Here is a 24,786-nt window from a genome sequence, read left to right as displayed (position 1 = left end):
AGACAGGTAACTGTTGTAGGTCACAGTGTTTGTAGGGGGTTGATGATTACCTTTATCCTCTGGTAACATGAAGAGTACCTTCTAGCACCATGAATCCTAATCAGTAGGGATGAAGCTTCTAGTTAGACACTAGCTTGATTTCTCCATGATCCATGAAATAAATATGCATTGTCTTCAGCAATAGGCCCTTACCATAAAGTTGCAGAAAGTAACCAATAACCATGACCATAACCTGTGATATTTGGGAAGGTTTCATGTGACCCTTTTGGTCAATGACTCAACAAGATGTCACCCATTCCTGGCACTGGACATTTTAATTGGTGGAATTGTCTCCCCCATTATTTGATGAGTCTATTTAGATTCCTTCTATTTATGTATATATTTTAGGAAGCTTCTACAGTAATAAGTTTCCATATGGTTTTTCAAATGACCTTTAGTGTTGCTTGTTCCTTCCCGTATTTCCTCCATGACTCTTTTCTTCCATCCACATTCCTATTTAATCCTCATAGTTCCCCTTTACCTTTCCAGAACATTACATTCTATTTTCCCTTTCATGGGAGATCCTCTCCTCCAGACTATTCCCTTACTAGGTACCTAACCTCTGTGATTATTTGAATTTTAGCATGCTTATTGAAAGCTTAAGAGCTAACATCTACATATGAGAAAAAAACATGTATACAGTATTTGTCTTTTTGGCTCTAGGTTACCCATTCAGGGTGATTTTTTTTCTATTCTGTCCATTTACCTGCAAATTTCACCATTTAAATTATCTTAACAGCCCAATAATATTCCATGATTGTAAATGTGCCACATTCTCATTATGTATTCATCAGTTGATGGACGGCTAGGCTTTTTCCAGTTCATGGGTATTATGACTAGAGCAGCAATGGACACGGATGAGCAGCTATATGAGTGGTATATGTGGATCTTGAGCTTTAGGTACATTGGTTCCCAGCTTCCTAAGGAAAAGCCACATTGACCTTCATGGAGGGTATACCAGTTTGCACTCCCATTAGTTATAAATACTGTTTCTCTTTCCCCACCAGTAGGTACTGTCATTTGGGTTATTGATCTTGGCCTTTCTGATTGGTGCAAGATGGAATCTCAAGTAGTTTTAATTTGCATTTCCCTGGTGGCTAAGGGTGTTGAACATTATTTAAGAGTTTCTCAATCATATATGTTTCATCTTTCGGGAAAGTCTCCGTTTAGTCCTGTACCACATTTTGTAACTGTTTTGTTATCTTGATGTTCAGGGTTTTTTTTTTTTTAGTTTGTTTGTTTGTTCGTTTCAATACTTCATGTATTCTAGACATTAACTCTCTATAAGATATATAGTCGACAATGACATTTTCCTATTCTATAGGCCGCTGCTTTGTCAGCATGATGGTACCCTTTCCCATACAGAAGTAACTGGATTTCATAAGGTTCCAATGTATTAACTTTTGGTCTTAGTGTCTGTGCTATCAGTGTGTCATCCAGAAATACCTTTCCAGTGCTAACGAGCTCAAGTGCATTCCCCATTTTCTCCTCTGTCAAGTTCAGGTTAGGTCCTAGTGAGTTTCTGTTGCTTTGATTCAACACCATGACCAAAAGGCAAGGTGGGGAGGGAAGGGTTTGTTTGGTTTACACTTACATTTCCATATCACTATTCACCATCGAAGTCAGGGCAAGTGCAAACAGGGACCAGTCCTGGAGGCAGGAGCTGATGCAGAGGTCACGGAGGGGTACTGCTTCCTGGCTTGCTTCCATGGCTTTCTCAACCTGCTTTATTATAGAACCCAGAACCACCAGTCCAGGGATGATGCCACCCACAGAGGCTTGGACCCTCCTTCATCAATCAATAAGGAGAAAATGCCTTAGAGCTGGGTCTTCTGAGGCATTTTATCAATTGTGACTCCCTTCTATCAGATAATGCTAGCTTATGCCAAGTTGACACAAAACAATCCAATACAGGTTATGTGTTCCTACGTTGCGGTCTTTGACACATTTGGAATTGAGTTTTGTACAAGAAGATAAATATGGATCCATTTTCATTCTTTTCTATGCAGCCAGTCTAACAAGCATCATTTGTTGAAGATGTTGTGTTTTCTCCAGTGTGTATTACTGTTTCTTTGTTCCTTTTGGTGGATTTTTTCCTATACTGACTATGTAGTGCCCTTCCCGATGTCTTCTGGTTAGTTTGTCTTGTGTCTACTTTGTCAGGTATTAAAATAGCTCCATCTGCTTGCTTCTTTGGTTTATTTGCTTGAAATATTTGTTTCCATCTTTCTGCCCTGAGATGATGTCATTTCTTCAAGGTAAGGTGTACTTTTCAGATTCAGCAGAAAGATGGATTCTGTTTCCTAAGCCAATCTGTTATAATAACATCTGACTTTTCAATGGAGACTGTGAAAACCATAAGGGTGTTATTCTAAGGGGCCTGCCTTTATATGTGACTTCTCGATTTGTTTTTTTTTCTTTGCAGCTTATAGTATCCTTTTTGGGTTATTGTTCTTTTCTGTACATTTAATGTTTTGATTATTATGTGTCATGGGGAATTTATCTTCTGATCCTGTCTATCTGGTGTTCTATATGCTTCTTTGGTAGGCATTTCTTCTTCCTCCTCCTCCTTCTTCTTTTTATATTGCGGGAATTTTCTTCTATGATTCTTAAAAAAATATTTTCTGTGCCTCTGACCTGGGTATCTTCTTCCTCTATATCAATTACTCATAGATTTGGTCTTTTCATAGTCTCCCAGAATTCCAGGATATTTTATGCCTGGATTTTATTTAAAGAGTTAACATTTTCTTTGGCTGAGTTATTCATTTATTCTACCTTGTTTTCAACATGTGAAATTTTCTCTTTCATGTCTTATAATCTGTTGGTGTTGGTGAAGCTTATCGCTAAGATTTTTGTTTGGCATCTTTTCATTTCTATTTTATTTCAATTTGGATTTTCTTTAGTGATTCTATTTCTTTTTCAAAGTCTAAGGTCTTGAATTGTTTTTGTTATGGCATTCAACTGATTCTGTTTTCACAGTTTTTATTAAAGTACTTTTATATGCTTTTTAAGGTCCTTGAATGCTATTTTGAAGTTCATGTTCCGTGCTTCATCTAAACTGCTTTTCTCAGGGAATACTGCAATAGGTTGCTGGCTTTGGAGGAAGCACATTGTCTTCGATGTTCAGGCATCTGGAGTTATGATAGTTGAAGTGTTTGTTGATGTAAATATTCGGTCATGTTTTGTTGGGTAGGTATTCTGTTGTCTGGTTCCTGTTGCCCTCTCTGGATCCTCAGCAAGTGTGGTGACTGTGGGGTCCTTGGTAGAGCCTGTCTTTGTGCATCAATATGTGACACAAAAGAATAAAGATTGGCCAGGAGAAAAGGTTCAGAGGCGCAGCAGGACAGAGTTGGGGATACCCTGAGTCTTCACCAAGATGTAGAGTAACCAGGGAACGGGGTGGCAAAGGAGGAGCTCCTGCATTCAGGCTGAAGCAGGACTAAGAATAAGTCTGCATACGACCATAATGAAAGAGCCAGTTAGAACCCTGTGTCTGCACTAGAGAATGGAGGTGGGCTGGGAGGAGGGCTCCTGCAGCACTAAGAATGCCTCTACAGTCTTACAATGAATGCCTTACTCCCAATATATCTGGAGGCAGAGCCTTGGAAATGACTAGGTTCTGATGGAGAGCCCTCGAGAATGGGATAAACATCCTTATAAACAAAGCCATGGGAAGACCCCATCTCCCCTTCTAGCCTGTGAGGTGAGAATGAGACAGATCAAAGTGTACTCTGCCTACCCTTAGGGCAATGGGCAAGTGTGGAGCACGGTGAAGACACTTACAGTCAGTGCTGGTGTTGATGTCATTGTAGGTGTGCATTGTGAGCACTTCTTAGCTTTGTGCTCCTTTAAGTAAAGGTTTGGGGAGCAGGGATGTTTGACTGCTTAGCAACTGCTCAACTCTCACTTACTGTCCTGGCTGCCTGGATCAAAAAGACCAGAGTCAAAGAGATAACCCCCGCACCCCTGTGCCAGCGCCAGCATTTCACACACTCTGAGAAACTACACAATGATCTCAGGCGATGGCCAGAGTTTGATCTCAGGCGATGACCAGAGTTCAGGTGCAGATTCAGCCAGGACTGTTTAAAACAGTGTGTGCTCTCTCAAGCCTCAGTGATTTCTATGCCATCAAGGGAGCATTTCCCACAGTGGTGCAGTGAAGCAACTTCTGTGTCTGGTGCTTAGGGGCAAAGATGTGATTGTCCCAAATGCCCCCTCTTGGGCCGCATAAACAGGGTTCTTGAGCTCGCTCAATGAGTCTGCTTCAAAGAAACCCTCCTGTGTTTCGTTCCATGAACTTAGGCCATCAGGCCTGATACTGATACCGTGACGGCTAAAGAAACCACATTGTGTGCTAGGTATCCATCTTGGTACCCGCTAGCCGTTTGTCTCTTGACTCCAGTTCCTGGAAGATAAGCTCCCAACAACCCTGACTCGGTGACTCTCACCCAAAAATGCACAGCCGTGACTAACTTGTTCTGATATGACTAACTGCTTTGGTTTGTTTCTGTAACTTGCTTATGCAGACACCCACAGATTGTTCTGAGTTGCCTTAGCCTCTTAACTTGGCAGAGCAGACTAATTTTTGCTTGCTTGCATAGATATTGAAGGTCCTCTGGTAGTGATCCCCTTTAGACACCTTTCCTCATACCCCTGGTTCATGGCAATCTCAAATTTGGCTCAGAGACTGTCCGTCCTGAAAGCAGATAATCAATACATCTTTTAATTATAATTGGATTAAGTCTATGGTCTTTTCCCAGGGATCACAAACGCCACAACAATATGAAGTTTCCCCTGAGTGAATTTTTCTTACTTTTAGTAGTGTGAGGACAGCAGAGCAGCAACTACAGAGCAAGGGGGAGAGGGGTAGATGGAGGGGATGGAGATCTGAGATGAACCCAGAGTAAAGAAACCTCAGAAGAGAAACTGCAGACTCTGCTCACCAGAAGTCTTCTAGAGAGAAGTCCCAGACCCCAGCCCAGGCTGCTGTAACCCTGCTGCTGGTCCCAGGCTGAGGAACCCTGACGCCTGGACTACCTGGAAGCTGCAACACCAGCTAGTCAAGGCCCAAGGAATCCTGGCTCACCAAGCTCACTTAAGAGCCGTGACATCTGGCAAGCCCTGATAAGCTCCAAAATAAAGTGGGGGCTGGGGAAAGAGAGGTGGGGAACAGGCAGCATCCTGAACACTTCACCAACGAAAAGGTTCAGGGTAAAGTAGTGAGATTTGAAACAAAATGTCTCCCAAAGAAAGTAGCACTGTTAGGAGGCATGGCTTTGTTGGAGTAGGTGTGGCCTTGTTGGAGGAAGTGTGCCACTGTGGAGGTGGGTTTTGAGATCTCATGTATGCTCAAGCCATGCCTAGTAAAAAAATGACCACTTCTTGTTGCCTGGGAGTCAAGATGTAAGGACTCTCAGCTCCTTCTCCAGTACCTGTCTGCCTGCGTGCTGCCTTGCTTCCCATCATGAGGCTAATGGGATAAACCTCTGAAACAGTAAGCCAGCACTAATTAAATGTTTTCCTTTGTAAGAACTGCTGTTGCCATAGTGTCTCTTCACATCAATAGAGATCATGATCAAGACAAGTTAAGAAAAAAATTAACTGTATCTACCATAACAACAAAGAACAGGCTGGTTTCTCCTAGAAAAACATAAAGGTTACTACACAGGACCTGAAAAAGTTGGTAGAAACATTAGAAAACCCAAGGAAGACATCTTCTTATTTTGCTGAAGATATGATTGTGTTCCAAAACAAAACAAAACAAAACACAACCAGGCAGTGAGAACTAATAATGGAATTTGGTTATATAACTTGATGTTTTTTTTAAATTTAGTCTAAAACAGTACATCTTTTCTATTTTGTATTGACCTTAACCAGCTAATATTGGAAATAAGAGAAATATTATGTGTAGAAACACAATTCGGAAATACTTGAAGATAGTCATTAAGGAAGCTGTGAAGTGAGTCACAAATCTCACTAAGGACATAGAGTAAGATTCCAGAGACTGAAGAGGCGGGTCAGCGGCTAAGAGTACCTACTGCTCTGGCTGAGGACCAAGTTCCATTCGCATCCCCCACATCAGCTGGCTCACAACCACCTGTAACTCCAGCTCTGGGGAGTTCACAGCCTCTGGCCTCCCAGGCCCCTGTCCTCACAAGTACACAATCTCACACGCACAGATACAGAGTTTTGAATAAATTATTTTCAAAGATTGGAAAGGTTAGGAGTACGTGTCTTAGATTTTAATTTTGTCATTTATACTTACGTGTGTGTGTGTGTGTGTGTGTGTGTGTGTGAGATGTGTGCAGTGCTCTTGGAGGCCAGGCATCCAATCCTGGAGCTAGAGTTTAGGGGGTTTGTGAGCCACCCACCCAATGTTGATGTCTGGAACTGAACTTGGGAGAACAGCAAATATTCTTAACTACTGTGCCATCTCCCTAGCCCCTATAGTGTGTTTTAAATAAAAAAATAAACACTGTCAATAAAATTCTGTATAACTCAAGACAACTGCGATTAATGTGTCAAGTTTGTGTTTGTGTGTGCTGAAGGAGGAACAGGCAATTATATAAAATAATCTTAAAGATTATGACAATCCTGGCAAATTGGTTAAGAGGTAATTAGTAAAAATTTTCTTCCCTATTAGTCATTATTGCAAATTCATAATAAAAATAAGACACAGAGCCAGGTTCTTTAGAAGCAGAACTTGGGATGCAGAGGCAGGCAGATCTCTGTGAGTTGGAGGTCAGCCTGGTCTACACAGTAAGTTCCAGATCAGGCAGGGATGCATAGTGAGTCCTTGTCTCAAAAATAAAAAATAGAACATAGATGAATTCAGACCTTTTATTAATTTGTAAGCAAATTTGGGTATTTATATACATATATGTATGTATATATGAGTATATTATATATGATATACATGTATGTGTAATAATAAATGATATATATGTACTTAATATATATTCAACATATATATCGAAATGTATAAGAGCTATATATACCCACACCCTAAAGTTGACAAAAATAGCTTGTTATTCTATTAAAAGGTCACCATATTTTACTTTTAAAAAATCATTGGAAATACATCTTGCAGACACTATACACTAGATATTCCAATGACATTTAAAAAATAAAGTTCATGATTCACTTATTACATTCTGCGGCTGACACAAAGGAAAAGACTAGGTTCTTCATCACATTGCCAAAACATCCTTAGTGGGATAGATAATTTTCTGGATATCTACCACTTTGCAAATACCTGAGTCTGTGGATTTCATTTGGAATATTATAAATTTCATTGTAGGAAACATCAAGTTCCTCAAGATAATGCAGGTAAAATAACCTTAAATAGAAAGAATAATAGTTAGTTGTAACTATGACTATTCCTTATCACTGGGAATTATAACATCTAGAAATTAAGCATTTTCCTAAGACACTGAGAGTTACTTCAACTTCTTTTCATTATGGGTAGTAGACATTCCATGAACACCTCTAAAAGTGATTCTTCTGTCCTCAAAGACTACTTGGTGACAAAGACTGGAGTGAAAAAAAAAAGCCCCACTTAACAAAAGACAGCTAAGAACCTTTTATCACCTGAAGGTTTTTCTTGGTGCCTGTGTTAGTTTCCTGCCCGAATTCTGGGTAGCCGAAAAAGCAGCACCACAGCCTCCCATGGTTCAGAAACCAGGACTCCAGTATCCAGCCATGGGAGGAATGAAATCCTTCTGGAGGGTTCTCCTCTCCAAGCTCCCAGGGTTGCCTGCAATCCTTGCTTTCCCTGGTTTGTAGCAGCATTTAACTTCACAGGGTCTTCTCCCAAGGACACCAGTCATGGGCTCTAGGGTCTACCCTCCTTCAGAATGACCCCATTTAATTTGAAAACTCATTTACATATTATAATTACAATAATAAGGTCACATTCTGAGATTGTATGTGGACCTGGACTTTTGAGGGACTTTGTTCAACCCAACTATGTTAAGACTTTACTAGTGAAAAACCCTTGTTTTGTTTTGTTTTTCCCCATCAAGCGCCCAAAGTAAGAACTAAAGGATGTAATGGCTCTGTAGCATACAACTATAGCACCACCAGTGTGTCTCCCGGGGGATACAAATAGAAATGGTTTCTTGAAGACTGGAATTGAACATCTAAGTACGATACCAGTCGCAATCCCTGGCAGCCCTCCGTTCTGTGTGTGCTGTTCTCAAAAGCCATCTCTTCCTACACAAAGTACATGGAATGTTACTTGCGTGGATTTTAGCAAAGGCGTCCTGAGCGCAGGATTTCACTGACTTCCCACTACTTCAGTGTGGCAGATGGAGATCTGCAGAATGCTGTGTTCAGTTACTTTCACTGCACCTGTCACTCCGCATCCTACGCTCGCCAGTGAGCCACCACTTACTGGTTACAGGTGTCCGAGTGAACAGTCCTTGCGTATCTCCAAACACTGTGCAGCACCTGCCCAAACCTGACCCTGGTCATTGTCTTCTCATGTTGGAAAACTTAACCCAGGTGTTGCTTCTTGCTTGCACAGTGCTCTCTCCAGATCTTTTCAACTGGAAGAGCCAACACTTCTGTGTGTCACTTAACCTCTCTTGGCCCCTGCCCCTGTGTACAACTGTGAGATTCTGGAGACCAGAAATTCCATCTATTTCTATCTATCCGACATATCACCAAATATATCAGAAATGAATGAATCCCAGTTAGTCTAAACTCCTTTTCTCTGAGAAACTGGTGGTACTGATTAGGGAGATGTAAGGTAATCCTTTGTAATTCAGTGGTCATCCCCAATTTCTTCTTATATCTACTCTGTGTTTTCAACTCAAGATCATAGTTTGCTTTTTTGCCTCCGGGATTTCCTCTCTGTCTCATCACATCACAGAGACTTCAAACTTCCTCCCCCTCACTTATCCTATATCACCCCAGGCTCCAACTCCAGGAGGCACTCCCAGGGAATCTGCAGCCTAGTCTGGTCAGGGAGGCAAGCTGGCGGATAGCAGGTCTTCACTCTCCCTGTCCTCCTCCAGTCTCGTTCCCAGCTCTGGAGAAGACCACCATTGTGGCCTTTCCCTACTCTCTGCCTCCATTCCCAGGGACCTAAGCAGATCCTCCTGGAGCACCCTTCTTTCCTCCCTCCTATGCCCCCCCATCCCATCCCTATCCTAGGTGTCAGCTTCTAATGTCCAGAAAACCCAGTGACCACATCTATCAGGATTCCAGCAGAATTTACTACTGGGCAACACACAGTCATCACCCTCTCCTAAGAACCAGAGAGCAACAACAGAAATCAAGGGGAAAAAGAAAACCACAAGACCAGATATCAGCACCTAGAATTACAATATTCCCAGATCCAGAAGTCTGTATGCCAGAGTAAAACACAATCAGTAACAGCCAGAACAGTCTGTCTCCACCAGGCTCAGCAACTCTACCACGGCAGGCCCCAAGTATTGCAACAAAACTGGAACAACAGATAAAGACCTTAAAATAACCTCTATGATATGATAGAGGTCTTTAAAGGAGAATGGATAAAATTCTTAAAGAAATCTATGAAGACACAAACAAACAGTGAAAGGAAATGACTAAGACGGGTCAAGATCTCAATGGGAAAACCGAAACTGAAAGGAATGTGGAGTGATAACCTGAACCGAATCCTCATATGCAAACATCACCAACATAACACAAGAGGTGGAAGAGAGATTCTCAGGCATTGTAGACACGATAGAAGAAATGAATACACAGGTCAAAGACAATGTTAAATCTAAAGAAACTCCTGGCACAAAGCATCCAGGAAATTTGGGACATTATGAAAAGACCAAATCTAAGAATAATAGGAATAGAGGAAGGAGAAGAAACCCAGGTCAAAGGCTCAGAAAATATTTTCAACATCATAGAAGAAAAATGTCCTAATCTAAATAAGGAGAAGCCTATCAAAGTACAAGAAGCATACAGGATACTGGAGGAGAAAAGAAACTCCCCTTGACACATAATAATCAAAACACTTGAATTTATGGAACAAGGAGAGAATATTAAAAGCTGCAATGGAAAAAAAAGCCAAGTAATATGTAAAGGAGGACCTAATAGAATAACACCTGACTTCTCAAAGAAGACTCTAAAAGCCAGAAGGGCTTGGACAGATGTGCTACAGACTCTAAGAGACCACAGACCCCAACCCAAACTACTATACCCAGCAAAACTGTCAATCACAATAGATGGAGAAAATAAGACATTCCATGATAAAACCAAATTTAAACAATAGTTATCTACAAATCCTGTCCTACAGAAGGCTGGAAGGAAAATTCCAACCTAAAGAGTTAATGACACTCAGCAATCAACAAACTCTGCTCATTGATATCTCTCAACATCAGTGGTCTCAATTCCCCAGTGGTATCTGCCTGCAAAATGAGCTAGTACAATGGAAGCATCAAGCTTGTAGGGGTAACCAACATCTGATTTGACATAAGACCCACTCCAGGAGATAGAACATATACCCACCCAACACTACTTGGGTGACCAAGTACTTGAGACTAGATGGCCCAGGGACCTGGGGTAAAGACAAATACTACTCTTCTACCAAAAGAATATAGCAATAAAATGACTCTAAATGATATTCTGCTATAGTCATACACCAATTTCTGGCTCAGCCACCATCAGAGAAGCTTCCTCCAGCAGCAGATGGGAGCAAACATAGAGACCCACAGTCAGACAATACACAGAAAATGAGAGACCTTTGAACACTCAGCCTTAAACAGGGTGTCTCTATCACCTCGCTCCCCTCGGGGCTCAGGGAACCCAGCAGAAAATGAGGGGAAGAATGCAAGAACCACAGGGAATGGAGGACATCAGTGAAGCAAGGCCTGCTAAATCAGCAGTAGTCAGACTCACAGAGACTGAAGCAGCGTGCACAGACAGGGCCTGCATCGGTCTGCACCATGTTTTCTGCATATATTATGGCTTCTAATGTAATGTTTTTATGAGTTTACTGAGTGAGTGAGTGACTGGGTCTTACAGTTTCTTGGGCTCTTGTCCTTCTCTTGGTTTTGTCCAATCCCAATGTGTTTATTTTATTTTATTATTATCCTTCAGAAATCTCTTTTCTAATGAGAGACAGAAAGGGGGTGGGTCCAGGTGGGAGGGGAAGGGAGAGGAGGGGAGGAGGGACTGGCAGGAGTAGAGGGAGGGAAAACCGTAATTAGGATATATTATGTGAGGAAAAAAAATCCATTTTCAATACAAGGGGGAAAAGCATCTTCCAATGATCTGGTTGTTTTATTTCATGGTATAAATGTAGGTTCAAGGAAAAAAAGAAAAGGCTTTAGAAATAACTGGAAGGCTTTACAAAACAGTTGCCAAGATATTTTCCCTTGGCTTTTGTAGTGTTCTTGAAATCGAGTGCCCTTTGTCTAGCCTTTCCAACAGAAAATGACGTCAAGGTGTGAGTGGCTTGCCAAAACGTTCAGTATCGATGGTACTGAGCTGGCCTTTGGGAGCCCAGTGCCTTCTCACTTGTGACATGCAGCTAGAAGGAACTAACTAGGAATGGTAAAATATAGTGAAAGAACCCCATGACATTTTTGGAAAAACTTAGTCACCAAGTAACACAGCTGAGGAAAACAGCTTATTACACAAAAATCATAAGTAAAAATGTAACCACATATTAAAAGAAAGAGACAATCTCCTTCATTTTTTGAAACAGGGTCTTGTGTAGCCCAGGCTGGCCATAAAATGTGCTTTGTGACGTTTTCTCTGACCATTTGGCTTTCATCTGACTGGGCTTCTCTGTTGTGTTTGACTCTTGCCATCACCCCCCTAGGAGGGGATCCGCTCACTTGTCTTCTCTATGCATCTGGCTGCCTCTGTACAGACCGAGTGTTCCCTTTACCCTGGTCTCTGCAATTTCCTCTTATCTATCACTGCGCGGCATGTTGCTGTTTCTCCAGATATTTTTTTTAAAAGAAGAGCTCACATTTATCCAAAATATCTAGGAATCTGACATGTTCAACCAAAATTTCCATTATATACCGTGATTTTTATTTGTTGTAGTGCATTAAATTTCAAAGACACTCTGGGTCTCAAAAGCTAGGAGTTTCTAAGTCACTATGTGCACTTCACATAATAAGCTGTTCATGGTGAGCAAAATATTACATGCTAGCTAGATTTTCCACATCTGTATAGAATATTATATGTATTCTGTGGTATTGAGATTATAAAAAGTTTAGTATGTCAAGCCTGCATTTTAATGTGTATTTTTAATTAAATTGATGCCATTTAAAATATTTGGATCAAGAGTATCACACTTGGATTTGTAAAAGTCTTTGTAACTCTACTGTGTCATTAAGCTGTTTGTATAATGCCAAGCCAGAGCTGGAGAAAGTAAGTTTAATAACTATCAGAAAGCTTCTCTGTATAGCATTTTAAAAAGAGTGTTCAGCCTTCCTTGTTTGTTAGTATATCCCAATGAGTCGGAATTCCTGTCTCCAGGACAACACTCTCCTGTGAGTGTGCAGAATGTCTGAGCCCAGCTTGATGAAGGAAAATACTACCACAGTGCTGCATGCTGTGATCTTAGCACTCAGGAGACTGGGCTGGGAGCATCACCACCTCTGGGCTAGCCTGGGTTATTTAACAAGACCATGTCTCAGTGAAGAAAACCCAAGTAACAACATCAGCCACAACACAAACTCAAATGAACCAACACGTCCATTTGAAGCTGAACTTGTTGCTTTCCTTCCTTCGAGTCTCCTCCCTTTAATTATGCCACTTCCCTGCTTACAATCAGGCAAGGGCTTCTCAGGGCACTTAATGTGTAAAATAAAATAGGAAGTCGTCCAGTGACCGCCAAAGTGCCACAGTACACACACTCGTCAAACCTGGATCTCAGCCGAGGCTACCCTTGCTTCTCACCTGGGTCGCTGGCTTTCCAGCAGCCGTTGAAGAGTACAGGCTCTCACCTGCCTGGAAGTGCAGTGTTTTCCATATCCAAAAGCACTGACAGTGGGTATGCACAGTGCTCTCACCTGAACCTTTAGATGTGCATTTGTCAGAGCTATACTAACTGCCCTGTGTAACCGGGAGGGTTACTTTGAATACCACATTAAGAAGTGTGTCTGCTAACTGTAGCAGCACGAGGGTTCTTAAGTAACCAAAATGCTTCTTCTATGACTTTCAAAGGGGGAAACTGAGACTTTACTAAATACTTTATAACTAAATATAACAAATACAAATCATTTACTTCTGTGTCCCCCTCAGATGCTTGACCTTACCCAGTAGGAAGCTCTCTGATGAGATTAAAGGCAATGCAGAAATTCCTGAGGTACTTCAATTTTTGGATTTCATTAGGAATTTCTCTGATAGGGTTATTTCTCAGTTTCAGTACTTGTAGATTTTGAAGACAAAATACCTGAGGAGTAGAAAAAAAAATGTTAATTGAATGAAAAGCACACAAACTCTTATGCATGTCTTTTATAAATGTTTTAAACCAATACAATAAAATCAGTATAGAAAAACGTATTGTGTGTCTCATTAAATACTTTTAGAAAAAAAGAGAAATGCTGGGTGACACCGGATGATGAGTAAGGGGGGAATCAGGACATCGAAGTCATGAAGGAGGCTATAAAGCTCTGTTTTCCTAATTTCAATGGGCCTACTTTCCCCCCTTTAAATAATGCTTTTATTGATTCTGTGAGAATTTCATACAATGAATTTTGATCATATTCACCCCTCCTCTCCAACTCCTCCCAGATCCACCCCATTCCCACCTCCCTACCCATGCAGCTTCATTTGCATGTGTTGGCCCCACCCCAACGAGTCCAGTTTGTGTGAGACAACTACTATTGTTGGGTATAAAGACTCTGTGGAGTGTGCCTGACCGATCAGGGGTGAGAACTGAGTTTCCCTCACCCAGCAATTATCAAATGCCAATGGTCTCAGCTTGGGGTGGGTCTCTGTGCCCTCCTCCCTCTCCATGCTGAAATTTTGTTTGGCTTGAGTTTGCACAGGTCTAATGCATGCTGTCGTAACTTCCCAGCGCCAAGAAGGGAAAGGGAACACAGGCCTCTATCCTTAACCAAGAAGCTGTCTGCAACTGACACCTGCTGACAAAGGAAAAAGTAGTTTTCTCCAAAGGAATTTCACTGAGTATATTACCCACACTTCAGGGTAGGTCTCATGCCTAGGAGTACTTGACCAACACAAAACAAACTCAACGGTATTTTTGTAGCCTTTTTGTCTCATTTTTTCTTTGGCCATTTTTTTTTGTCTTATTGGCCCTTTGCCTGTATGTTTGGCTTTCCATTTTTTGTGCGGGATGCGTGTGTGTGTGTGTGTGTGTGTGTGTGTGTGTGTGTGTTGTTTTTTAAAGACACAGAGAAATAAGAACACATTTAGGTGGGTAAGAAGAGGATCTGTAAGGACTTGGTTGAGGGGAAAATCATGATCAAAATATACCGTGTGAAAAGTAGCTTTTGGTAAGAAAAATGAGTTGCTTAATTTCTACATGTCAGTATGGTGATATATTATTTATGATTTATTACAGCTAGACTGAGGATTCAGAAAAGCAAACTCAAGCTATAGAGGTCAGGCAGTGGTGACACACACCTTTAATCCCAACAGCCAGAAGCTAGGAGGTGGTGGCACACACCTTTAATCCCTAGGACTCAGGATTAACAGATAAATGGACCTCTCTGAGTTCAAGGCCATCCAGGGATACATGAGATTGATTCAGTCTAAAAGAGTAACAGATCACATGCTTCTAATCCCAGCACTAGAAGGGTATAAAAGATAGAAGCAGGGTCAGTATAGACATTCATTCTCCAGTGACACTGAGGAGAGGTTGCAGTCTGAGGCTTGGTGAGAATTCGTGGAAACAGGACCAGTCCATTCAGCCTGAAGCAGAGGTAAGAAGCTAGTGGCCAGCTGCTGTGCTTTTCTGATCTTCAACTCGAAGTTTGAACCCCAATTATCAGTCTCTGGGTCCTTTATTTTTCATGTTACATATTAGTGAAATGTCAATTTCAATTATTTATCTCCAGCATCATTATGTTATAGCCAAAATACTTTTATGATTTTTCAACGTTTTAGTTTTTTTCTGAGACAAAATTTCCTTACGTAATCCAGTTTTCTCTCAAGGTAATAATCTCCCTGCCTCAGCCTGCCCTACACTGGAGACCACAGGTACATGTCACCATGCTTGGCTTCAATCTTTTCAATTTATCATGACTTGTTTGGGGGCCTGGCACATGGTCTGTTTTGAAAAGTGTCCCTGTTAAAATTGAGAACTTGGTATTCTACTACTACCAGTTGGCTTGTGTCATGGGTTTACCTAGTGCCGTTCAGTCTCTGTTCCCTCCTTATCTTCTGCCTCGTTGTTCTGGGCATTATTGAAAGTTGGGTGTTAGACTGTCCAATAATAACTGTTCTGCGTCCAAGTTTGCTCCCTGCACTTGTGGTTCTGCTATTACATATATTTATAACGATATATCCTCCTACTAGACTTTTCTTTCTCCTTGTCTCCACTAATATCTTGCTTGAACTCTATTTGTCTGTATTACTACAGTCACTCTAGTTTTGCCTGTAAATTTTCTCAGTATTATTTGCGGGTGTATTTTTTTCTTGTGTTTTTACTTTCTGTTCATAGCTTTTTTGGAATAGTGTAAATTATACAAAATAGTGGGCTTCATTATGATGTTTTAATACATGTACATGATATACTTCAACTATGGTCACACACCTGTGTTGCCCTCTCTGTTCCCTCTCACTGATCACTTTTTCTTAAATAGCCCCCTCTCCGGGATTCATGTCTTTTAAAAGGATCCCCATAGACAGCGCAGGTGTGCATTTTAGCATCATATTCTTACATCACAATCACACCTTTGCATGCTAACATCACATTCTCATGTGACAGCTGTGTCCTTGTATCCTGCATTCTGTTTTCCAGTGGGTAGACAGGCTTTGTTGTTTTGCTTTGTTTTGTTTTGTTTTGGCAAACACTCCTCACCTGTATCTGCTCAGGAGAAAGATAAATGTGAAGAACCAAGATCCTCGTATGTCTTAGAAATCCTTGTTAATAAACCCAGCGTCACATGTTAGACATAAAAGTGGCCCTCTCTGAAATAAGACACGTTGCAGCACCTTGTCCTGTAACACTTGCACACGTCTTCCTAGCTCTTATCAGCACAGACTGTGCCATGCACAGGGGTTTGCATGAAAATGTAGATGCTCTCATTCCACAAGACGTAAGATTCATGAAACAGGCATGTTGTCGACTGTTGGAGACCATATTTTAAATACTATTTGAAACAGATAAGTCAATTTGCTAAATCAGTTTGCTAAAAGTCAATATACTGAAAGTTGTTTCATAATACAATCTGTTATCTCATGATCAGTAAAATGCTGAATAAGACAATATAAACAAAACCTGTCCTAATTATTCATAATGCCTCATTTATTATAAAAAGGATATCAAATTAGGTCACCCTATGCCTGGTTGTCCTATTTTAGCTGCTGGCAACTTAAACTTGTTACAATGTTATATGGTCACTAGCATTTCAAAGATATTTTTTTAATTCTTTGAGAATTTCATAGTATATCAAATGTATTTTAACCATATTCACTCCCACTCCTTCTCCTAACTCCAGATTCATTCCCCCAACATCATGTTCTCTTGTTTTAAATAGTCTGTTATTGAATCTAATTTGCACTGCCCATATGGTCATGCTTATGAGGCTACCCACAGGATTGGGTTGACCTACCAGGGGCCAAACACTTAAGAAAACGTGCTTGTCCCTCCCCCAGTCATCAACTGTGGACCAGCTTGATCTGCTGAGAGTTCATGAGTGAGATGGTCCTATCGTGTGCTGAAAAAAACTGTTACACTGCAGTCCACCCAAGATAGCTTGGTTTTATAATTTTCTGATAAGCACACAGATAAGTTAATTTTAAATGTTACTAAAAGAAGAATAAATTATTTTTATGAATTATACAGAATGAGAACATATTTGAGAGCTTAGTGTAACATAGCATTTGGGGCTTATGTCCATGAATTTCAAAGAAATATGTGCTATACTTTCTTCACTTCTACTAAGTAAAGCCTTTGTAGACACCGTCTAATGCGTATTTGTTTCAGGATATCATAAAATATCTACTTTTATTTACAACAGTAAATTATAGCAATATTGACACGAAAAAAGTGGACTCACTTCCACAGGAAAGTAGTTGAGGTCATTAAATGATAAGTTAAGGTATATCAATTGAAAAGCCACAGGTGTTAAGTCTGGACAGCGCAGAAGAAAGAATCCCTAAAGGAGAGTAACAGAAAATAAGATCAATTATTAACAGTAAATTCTATGTTGAACAGTTTTTTAATACTAATACTGCAGGATGCACTGCCAAAACTTTTCTGATCTTTAACGAGAAAAATGACAACTCTACGTAGTCTTAAATCATATTATTCTTTGCGTGTATGCATGATGGATACGTGTATATGTGTTCTACAAGACACATGTGGCAGTCAAAGGAGAGTCTTGGGGATCAATCTTGGCTTTCCACCTTGAGACTGCATCTATTTGTTCCACACTGCACACAGAAGGCTGCCCTTTAGCTTCTGAGGATTCTCTTGCTTCTTCCCAGGACCACACGGTACATACTCATGCTAACACACTCAGCTTTATGAGGAGGATAGAAATTCAAACTCAGGTCTCGAGGCTTGGATGTGGGTGCTTTATCAACTAAGCCTCTCCCCAGCCTGCATTATTTCTACTTTATGAGACAATGAGCATGTTTTTATTGTTCTGTAGGTAATCTGTTTCCGTTCTTAGGAGGGTGGGGGGTTGAGGGATGTATGTAAATACTCTATGCTGGACTTTTGCTAAGTTACTCAATTTTGTACCACTTCTGCATTTTTACACAGTGTCATGCTTGTTCAAGATGGGATCTTAGTTGAGAATAAAAAGAACTGGACATGCCCGTGGCAATCTGGAACCAGAGTACTTTCCTGATGAAATGTCCCTCCAGGACTACAGAATGCATTACGTGGCCAACTAAAGCGATTTCTGGGTAGGAATGTGACTGTTGGGGTGATAAAATTAATTCATTTACTAACACGAAAAACATGCATACTTCACTCTGGCTAATAGGTGACACTTTAAGAACTCACTAACATCCTCTCTTCTTATCCTCCTCTTTCCTTTTTCTTTCTTTAAAAAAAAAGTCAAATGGATTTTCAAGGCCAAAGAGTTGTGGGCAAGTGTGGGTGTAGTTTGTTTTGGGAGAGTGCTTGCTCAGCATGCACGGAGCCCTGGATTCCATTCTCGTCATCATGTAAGTGGGGCATGGTGGCACATACTTACAATACCAGCACTCAGGAGGTGGAGGCATGGGGATCAAAAGCCATCCTCAGTTACATGGCCAGTTCAGGAGAGCCTGTCTCAGACAAGCAAATAGCTCTGGGTACAAACGCAACTCTGCTAACTCACTGTGAGGTCTTGTGCAAGTCACTCTCCTGCCACCTCCAGGTCTGCAGCTGTGAAATGAAGATGACAGTGCCGACTTTGCAGAAGGGGATTTGTAGGAGAAGCACGGGATTGGAGCATAGTGTGCTCAGTAAATGACAAGCAGCAATGCTATGACTCGTTTGCTAGGCAGTGCAAGTGCTCCGTGCAAACCAGACTCACACGAGACCTGACACAAGGTCTAAGGCTTCTGACAATTTAAAAATATGAACAATCTCAATCCTACTTATCAGGCTAAATAATGAAAAAATAAAAACAGTATAATTTCTCAAACAAACCTGGATGGGTAAAGTTAGAGGTATAATTTGCATGTGTTCCTGGAAAATCTCTGTTGGAATTGAGAAGACTCCTTCAATGGAATGGAAACTAACCCATATTGGGAAACTCAAGATAAAAAACAATTGATAACACAAGAAGACATTACTATTAAAGAGATCTAGCATACCTTAAGACTAAGTGCATTCCTTCCATATATTTGGCAATTTATTATGGCCAGGGTGGTCATCGCCATTATTGTTTCAAAGCGTGTTGCTGCAATAGTCTTAAAACCTTCCCCTCGTAAAACATGGGCCTCTGGGTCCACTTTTCTCATAGTTTTAACTACAGCTAAGTAAAACAAATGAAAAACATAGAACTTGAGTGTATTATGACCTAGTATGATGGTTAAGTGACATTCATGCTCTTACAAGAGTGAGTTACTAAAGGGATTAGCTATCCAGATCTTCCCAAAGCAATTCCCCAGCTCATTCATCAAAACCATCTGGACTGGTCTGTGTGCCACATGGGTCTTGCTTGTTGCAAAACTGTCTATCCAAATAAAACTGTATGCTCACCGATAGATCCTACCTGAAAATTTAGATTAAACCTTTGCCTGTTTGGAGCTACACATAAAGAGAATTAAAAAAAAGTCTCCAGTATAAATGAAATGAACAAGCTTTTGGTTGACAAAACTTATAATGGGTGTCATAAAAGCATAGTTAGGATGTCACTTCCCTAGGGACATCTTCACTTATGTCCTTATGTAGCTCCAATGCACTATGCAAGTTAACTCTTCCCTGTGTGTGTAGATTTCCATACAGAGAAGGAAAGGAAATAAGAAGCCACCCAGCAGTTAGTCAAGCAGAGATCAACTGCATTTGAATTTACTTTCATATCCCCTAAAGGTATTAACTTGCATCAGATATGCAAGAATAAAGCAAATTCTAATTAGAAAATATTTTAAAATTATATGACATGCAGTTTAAACCCGCAACTATTTTTGTTATATTACTTGCAGAAGCACTTTTTTTTGGAGGCTCTGTAGGCCAGGCTGGTCACTAGAGGAGGGACAGAGTAAGGAGGACAGGGGGATGAGTCAAGATACGGACTCCAGCTTGCTCACTGCTCACCGGCCCTACTAACCCATAAGCTTCTCTAAGTTTGGGGAGTGGGGCCACCTGAGTCATGCCTGCGAGGGTTACTTTCCAGTGCCTTCCCCAGATGTTTTATGCACCTTACTTAAAATCTGCCGGGTACCTCTAATACTGTTTCTGCTACTTTTCATTTTTTGTTTTTGCGTGCTTGATAATGATAAATAATCTGCCACATACTACATCTGTCAGATTGTAGGTAGACATAAACGTGAGGTCCAAAACAGGGCAGTATTTTAGACAAGGTCTTTTACCCTGGAACAGAACTCACTATGTAGCCCGGGCTGGCATTGAACTTCCAATCTTCTTGCTTCCACCTACTAAGTGATGGGATGATGGGTGTCTGCTACCACCTCTGGCAGCAGAATAATGTAACCTTTCCTTTAAATGGGTTTCATTTGTTTCTGCTAGATGACTAAAGTCCAGGCACTTAGAATGGGGTCTGGTATGTGGTGAGAGTTGACTCTCCTAATTGCATGTCTATCAGCCCTATCTCGATTAGGAACACATTAGCTTCTACATTCTCAACATTAGTACAACATCTGGTACATCGTTCAGATGTAAGAAGTAACGGCTGAATAAATGGCCTAAGGAACTGGAAATGAGGTAGGGACAGGTGTGTGCACATTACACACTTACACAAACACTTGTAGCGAGAGGAAATAATCTTACAATTTCTAAAAGAACGGAATGAACCCAGCATTTACCATCAGGTGGTTTGGGAGTTTCTACCTTTCCACTTTCTGCAGCACTTTCTAGATAAAAAGAAAAACAAAGGACAACCTTTAGAAACCTTTGAGGGCGATTTCATAATCACTTAATGCCCTGGGATGCACCCACCAACACTTCCCCACAGCTCAGGGATCATCTAGACCACCACCCTGTAACTTGCTGTTTATTTTCACCTGATGACCTCAGGCCCCACCTAATACACTACAGGCACCTACCTTCCCACTGACCCTGTTGTATTTTCAGAGCTTCCTGATGAGCTCTTATCAACACTACTCATCAATACAACAGAGTAGTCAGGTTGGCACCAGTAGGTATCTCTATAAAGTTAGGATGGCTGTTGTTGCTCCCAAGCTGAGGAATTATTATCAATTTAAAAGGTGATTCCTTCTTAATACCCTGAAAACCCAGAGGGGAGGGAGCCATCCATCTCCTTGAATTTCTTCCCTTCCCTTTGTTCTGACTGACCCCACTATGGCAGACCATGTTTCAATTTTATTTACCTATTGCAATCTGTCTTGGAGGTCTTCTTGGTAAAGCAGGCCTCGGCAGAGTATGAATTGCCGGGAGACTAGCAATGTTCAGTATCACTTTATTTAGTGGGGCGTTGGGACGAGGTGGTCGTTCAGACCACTGTGGCTCTGGTATTATAGATAAAGTACTGGGTACGGGGCTGAGCGACACATCTCTCAGAAGAGGAAGTGCTTGAGTATAGTCTGGAGTCTTCGGTACAGGGCGAGACTCTGCACTTGCTGGCTTAAATCTAGAAGTTATAAGCCTAGAGTAAGAAGGGGGTAAAGGTTTCGCAAACTGCTGGGAGATAATTAAAATGTTGTTAACTGGCTTATTTATGAAAAATGATTCTTTTTTGTCTTTCTTTTTCTTGAGCTTTCTGGATCTTCTCATTTGGCGCAGTTTTTTTCTGAAAACGCGAGAAGATGCCGACAGACACCTTGGAATAAAGATGGAACCAGAAGTGCTATGTGGCATCTTCCAATGGACGGTGGGGTGAGTGCCGCGTGCATGTGGTAAAATGTTAACCACTCTTTCACGAGCCTTATGCTCATGATCAAGAGAGATGCTTTGAATACTGAGGGGTCTTTGTGATTGAAAAACACCTTCCTCTCCTTTTTCTGAATCGCTTTCATCCTCAGAGACTTGCACGTGGGTCTGTTCAAGTTGACTGGTAGTGGCTTAAACAAGAGAAAAGTGGGGGGGGGGGGGTAAGATTAGCTTCTATGTACCACACTGTTCACACAATGCAACTAAAGTTTTCCATTTTGCACTTGCACATCACTCCCCCTCAAAACACAGACCTGTTTGGCTAGAGAGACTTCCATCAAGCTGACAGAGATACATAATAAGCTGTAATAATGCCAAGGAAAACAGCCGGTCGCCTTAACAAAGGCTGGAGAGCAACTCTGGGAGAAACACAAGCCGTAGGGAAAGGTGGAAGACATAAAGAGAGATTTGGGGCAGTTGTCACTAAAACTCTGGGAATATGAATGGAGAAAGTGATTGTTGATGAAATGGCTTTCATCATTAGCTTTCCCCACCTGGAATTTTTCTTTTTCTTTTTTTCTTTTTTTGGTAAAGACCACCATTTTTTAAAAATGCCAAATGAAAATTTAAAAGCAGTCTTCCAGACATAGGGACTGACTAGAAGATGTCGAAGGTTTATCTCTCCACTAGGAACTCTTCTCTCTTTGTTCCAGAAACCCATGGTATTCTTGGGTATCTCACTCTATCAGATACATCGATACTTTCCTATGGGACGGAATGACAAGTGCCACTTTCCTGTTGTCTTAACTGATGCATCACATTCCAGTAAGAAGGGAACAGATTCACTATGGCAGAACTTCAGTAGGAAGGTATGAAAGTTTTCTATCGGGCATCTTGACTACCCACTCTCTGTATGTGGACATATCTGGGTTCAGAGAGAGGGACTGTGGATAGCGCTGTTGTCATCTTATTCCCTTAATCTCCCTCTCCTTTTGGTGGCTGGAGAGGGGCATGAAATTTCCCTTTTCAAACCACCTGATGGGGGACTTGTAGAGAATTCCTAAGTGTCTGCTGAAGGAGTTCCTCCTCTGCTGATAGAGAACAGCAAATGAGTACCAGCATCCTTAACTGTATCACTGTACCCCTACTTTTCTAGTACTTTCCTCTGCTCTCAAAAAACCACATGACCTCCTCTTTCATCCTACTTTAAGTCGAAGTCTGGTTCAAGCCTGTTCCTACCCCAGTACCTTCCGACCTGCTAACTACATCAGTCTGGACCCGGACACACAGTGCATCCAACGCTGCTGCTTTGGCCCGTTGCTTCACACTTTCTTTTCTTGTGAAGCTCACTATAAAGTGGCTAATTGAAAGGTGATGAAAAGCAGAAACAAGCTCATTAACTGTGTATGATGAGCAGTATGTTCCAATTCTGGCTATTTAAAGGTTTTTGTTCAGGGGTTTAATGTTTATCAATTAGACTTGAGCCACTGTACTTGTGCATTCATTGAGCAAATATCTCAAACACCTATTATTGAACAAAGTACTCTGGATTGACATTAGTCAAGGTCATATACTCTCCAAGATGCCAAAAGCAAATAACCTTTGTAGTGCCAAGGTTGAGAAAATTCTGCACTAGAATATGGCATGGAACCAAAGGACAAATAGAAAATCTCCAACACAGAAACTGGTAACGCACTGTCAGTCTGTATGATCATGGGTGCTATTTAAAGAACAGGCTGTAAATATAGAAACACAAGGCAATACAGAAACACAGAAAGAATGATGTGGAAATGATGCAACGATGGTCATGTGGGATTAGAGGTAATGAATATGTTGCTTTTCACATATTTAATAGGCATAAATCAAAAATATAACAGATTTAACATTATAAGTAAACCTCACAATATAAATGCGGGCATCAAAATAATACAATCAATAAAAAGTGGTAGAGGAAATTCAGGTGAAGATATATTATTGCTTATGAAAACACAATAGTTAGTAGAGAAATATACAGACATACAGGAGCAATAGGATTATATAAAGTTACGCCATAAAAGTGGCTTATCTTGCCGGGCGGTGGTGGCGCACGCCTTTAATCCCAGCACTCGGGAGGCAGAGGCAGGCGGATCTCTGTGAGTTCGAGGCTGGGCTGGACCGATAGCCTCCAAAACAACACAGAGAAACCCTGTCTTGTAAAAACCAAAAAATAAAAAAGTGGCTTATCTTTAATTTTTTAAAAAACGTATATGAGGGTTTTGCCTACATGATGTGCATGCCTAGTGCCTGCCGAGACCAGAAGAGAATGCCAAAACTGCAAGAAACTGTGTGGTGCTGGGACCAGAACCCTGGTACTTTGAGGAAGAGCAGCCAGTGCTCTTAACCACTGAACCTTCTCTCCAGGCCCTAAACTGACTCATCTTCATGGCACTTAGCACAGGGTGAGCTTACATTTGCTCACAATTTTTCTCTCCATCCTACTTGACAGAAACTAACGAAAGGAGATGAGCAAGGTCTGGCTTTGTTAACTGTTTTATCGCCTCTCCCTAGTACTGTGCTTAACAAATACAGTCAACCTTCATTATTTGTGAACTCTTAACAAATGTTCAGTTACCCTACACGGAGATCCTGGAGAACATAGGTTAGGTTCCCTCAAGCCTCTGCTCTCAACGTCTTCAGCACACAATCTTGTGGTTCTATGTTCATCTTTTAGGGATGTATAATTTATGTCACATTGATGACACATTAAATCTTTATTAACACATAGAATATATTATTGGTTTGTTAACATGGACCTCACAGCCAAGAACACTCACACATCAAGAAAGTTCACCTGACACATGATCTCTAAGCCCATCACAACCTTCTTTAGCTTGGACTGCTGTTCAGCACTACACTTAAAGAAATCACTGGGGAAGGGGGCACAAAAATTCAAGAAACATGGAATTAAACAGACCAGGAAAGGAGCACTTATTTATATTATGGGAGGGAGTTGAAACAGGAAGGCAGAGGTAGCCGTGCTCATCCAGCTGGGTGCAGATGCGTTGGAGAACTTGTATTTCCATTTACCTAAACACACATTCCCATGAATGTCCAAAAAAAAGAGCGATTGA

At 41.0% G+C, this 24,786-nt stretch overlaps 1 protein-coding gene across 4 annotated transcripts in view; it reads right to left on the bottom strand.

Moving 5' to 3' along the window:
• The window catches only part of Lrrc63 (leucine rich repeat containing 63), a 30,081-nt gene that overhangs the window by 3,645 nt on the left and 1,650 nt on the right, over positions 1 to 24,786 (bottom strand). For 3 of the 4 annotated variants that reach the window (XM_040730438.1, XM_013114029.3, XM_040730482.1), the window contains exons 3-8: positions 21,178 to 21,867; positions 20,653 to 20,700; positions 18,982 to 19,142; positions 17,226 to 17,324; positions 13,293 to 13,429; positions 7,295 to 7,378 (exon numbers count right to left, since the gene is read on the bottom strand). In XM_040730438.1, the coding sequence (XP_040586372.1) occupies positions 7,295 to 7,378; positions 13,293 to 13,429; positions 17,226 to 17,324; positions 18,982 to 19,142; positions 20,653 to 20,700; positions 21,178 to 21,867 (1,219 nt within the window). The remainder of the gene's footprint in view (positions 1 to 7,294; positions 7,379 to 13,292; positions 13,430 to 17,225; positions 17,325 to 18,981; positions 19,143 to 20,652; positions 20,701 to 21,177; positions 21,868 to 24,786) is intronic. The other variant, XM_021227684.2, reaches the window with a different exon arrangement.

The sequence above is a fragment of the Mesocricetus auratus genome, unplaced genomic scaffold (genome assembly GCF_017639785.1).
Source record: "Mesocricetus auratus isolate SY011 unplaced genomic scaffold, BCM_Maur_2.0 Super-Scaffold_2245, whole genome shotgun sequence".
In the NCBI taxonomy this organism is placed as follows: Eukaryota; Metazoa; Chordata; class Mammalia; order Rodentia; family Cricetidae; genus Mesocricetus; species Mesocricetus auratus.
Note: the sequence above shows the minus strand (reverse complement) of the source record. Positions and strands in the feature narration are given on the sequence as shown.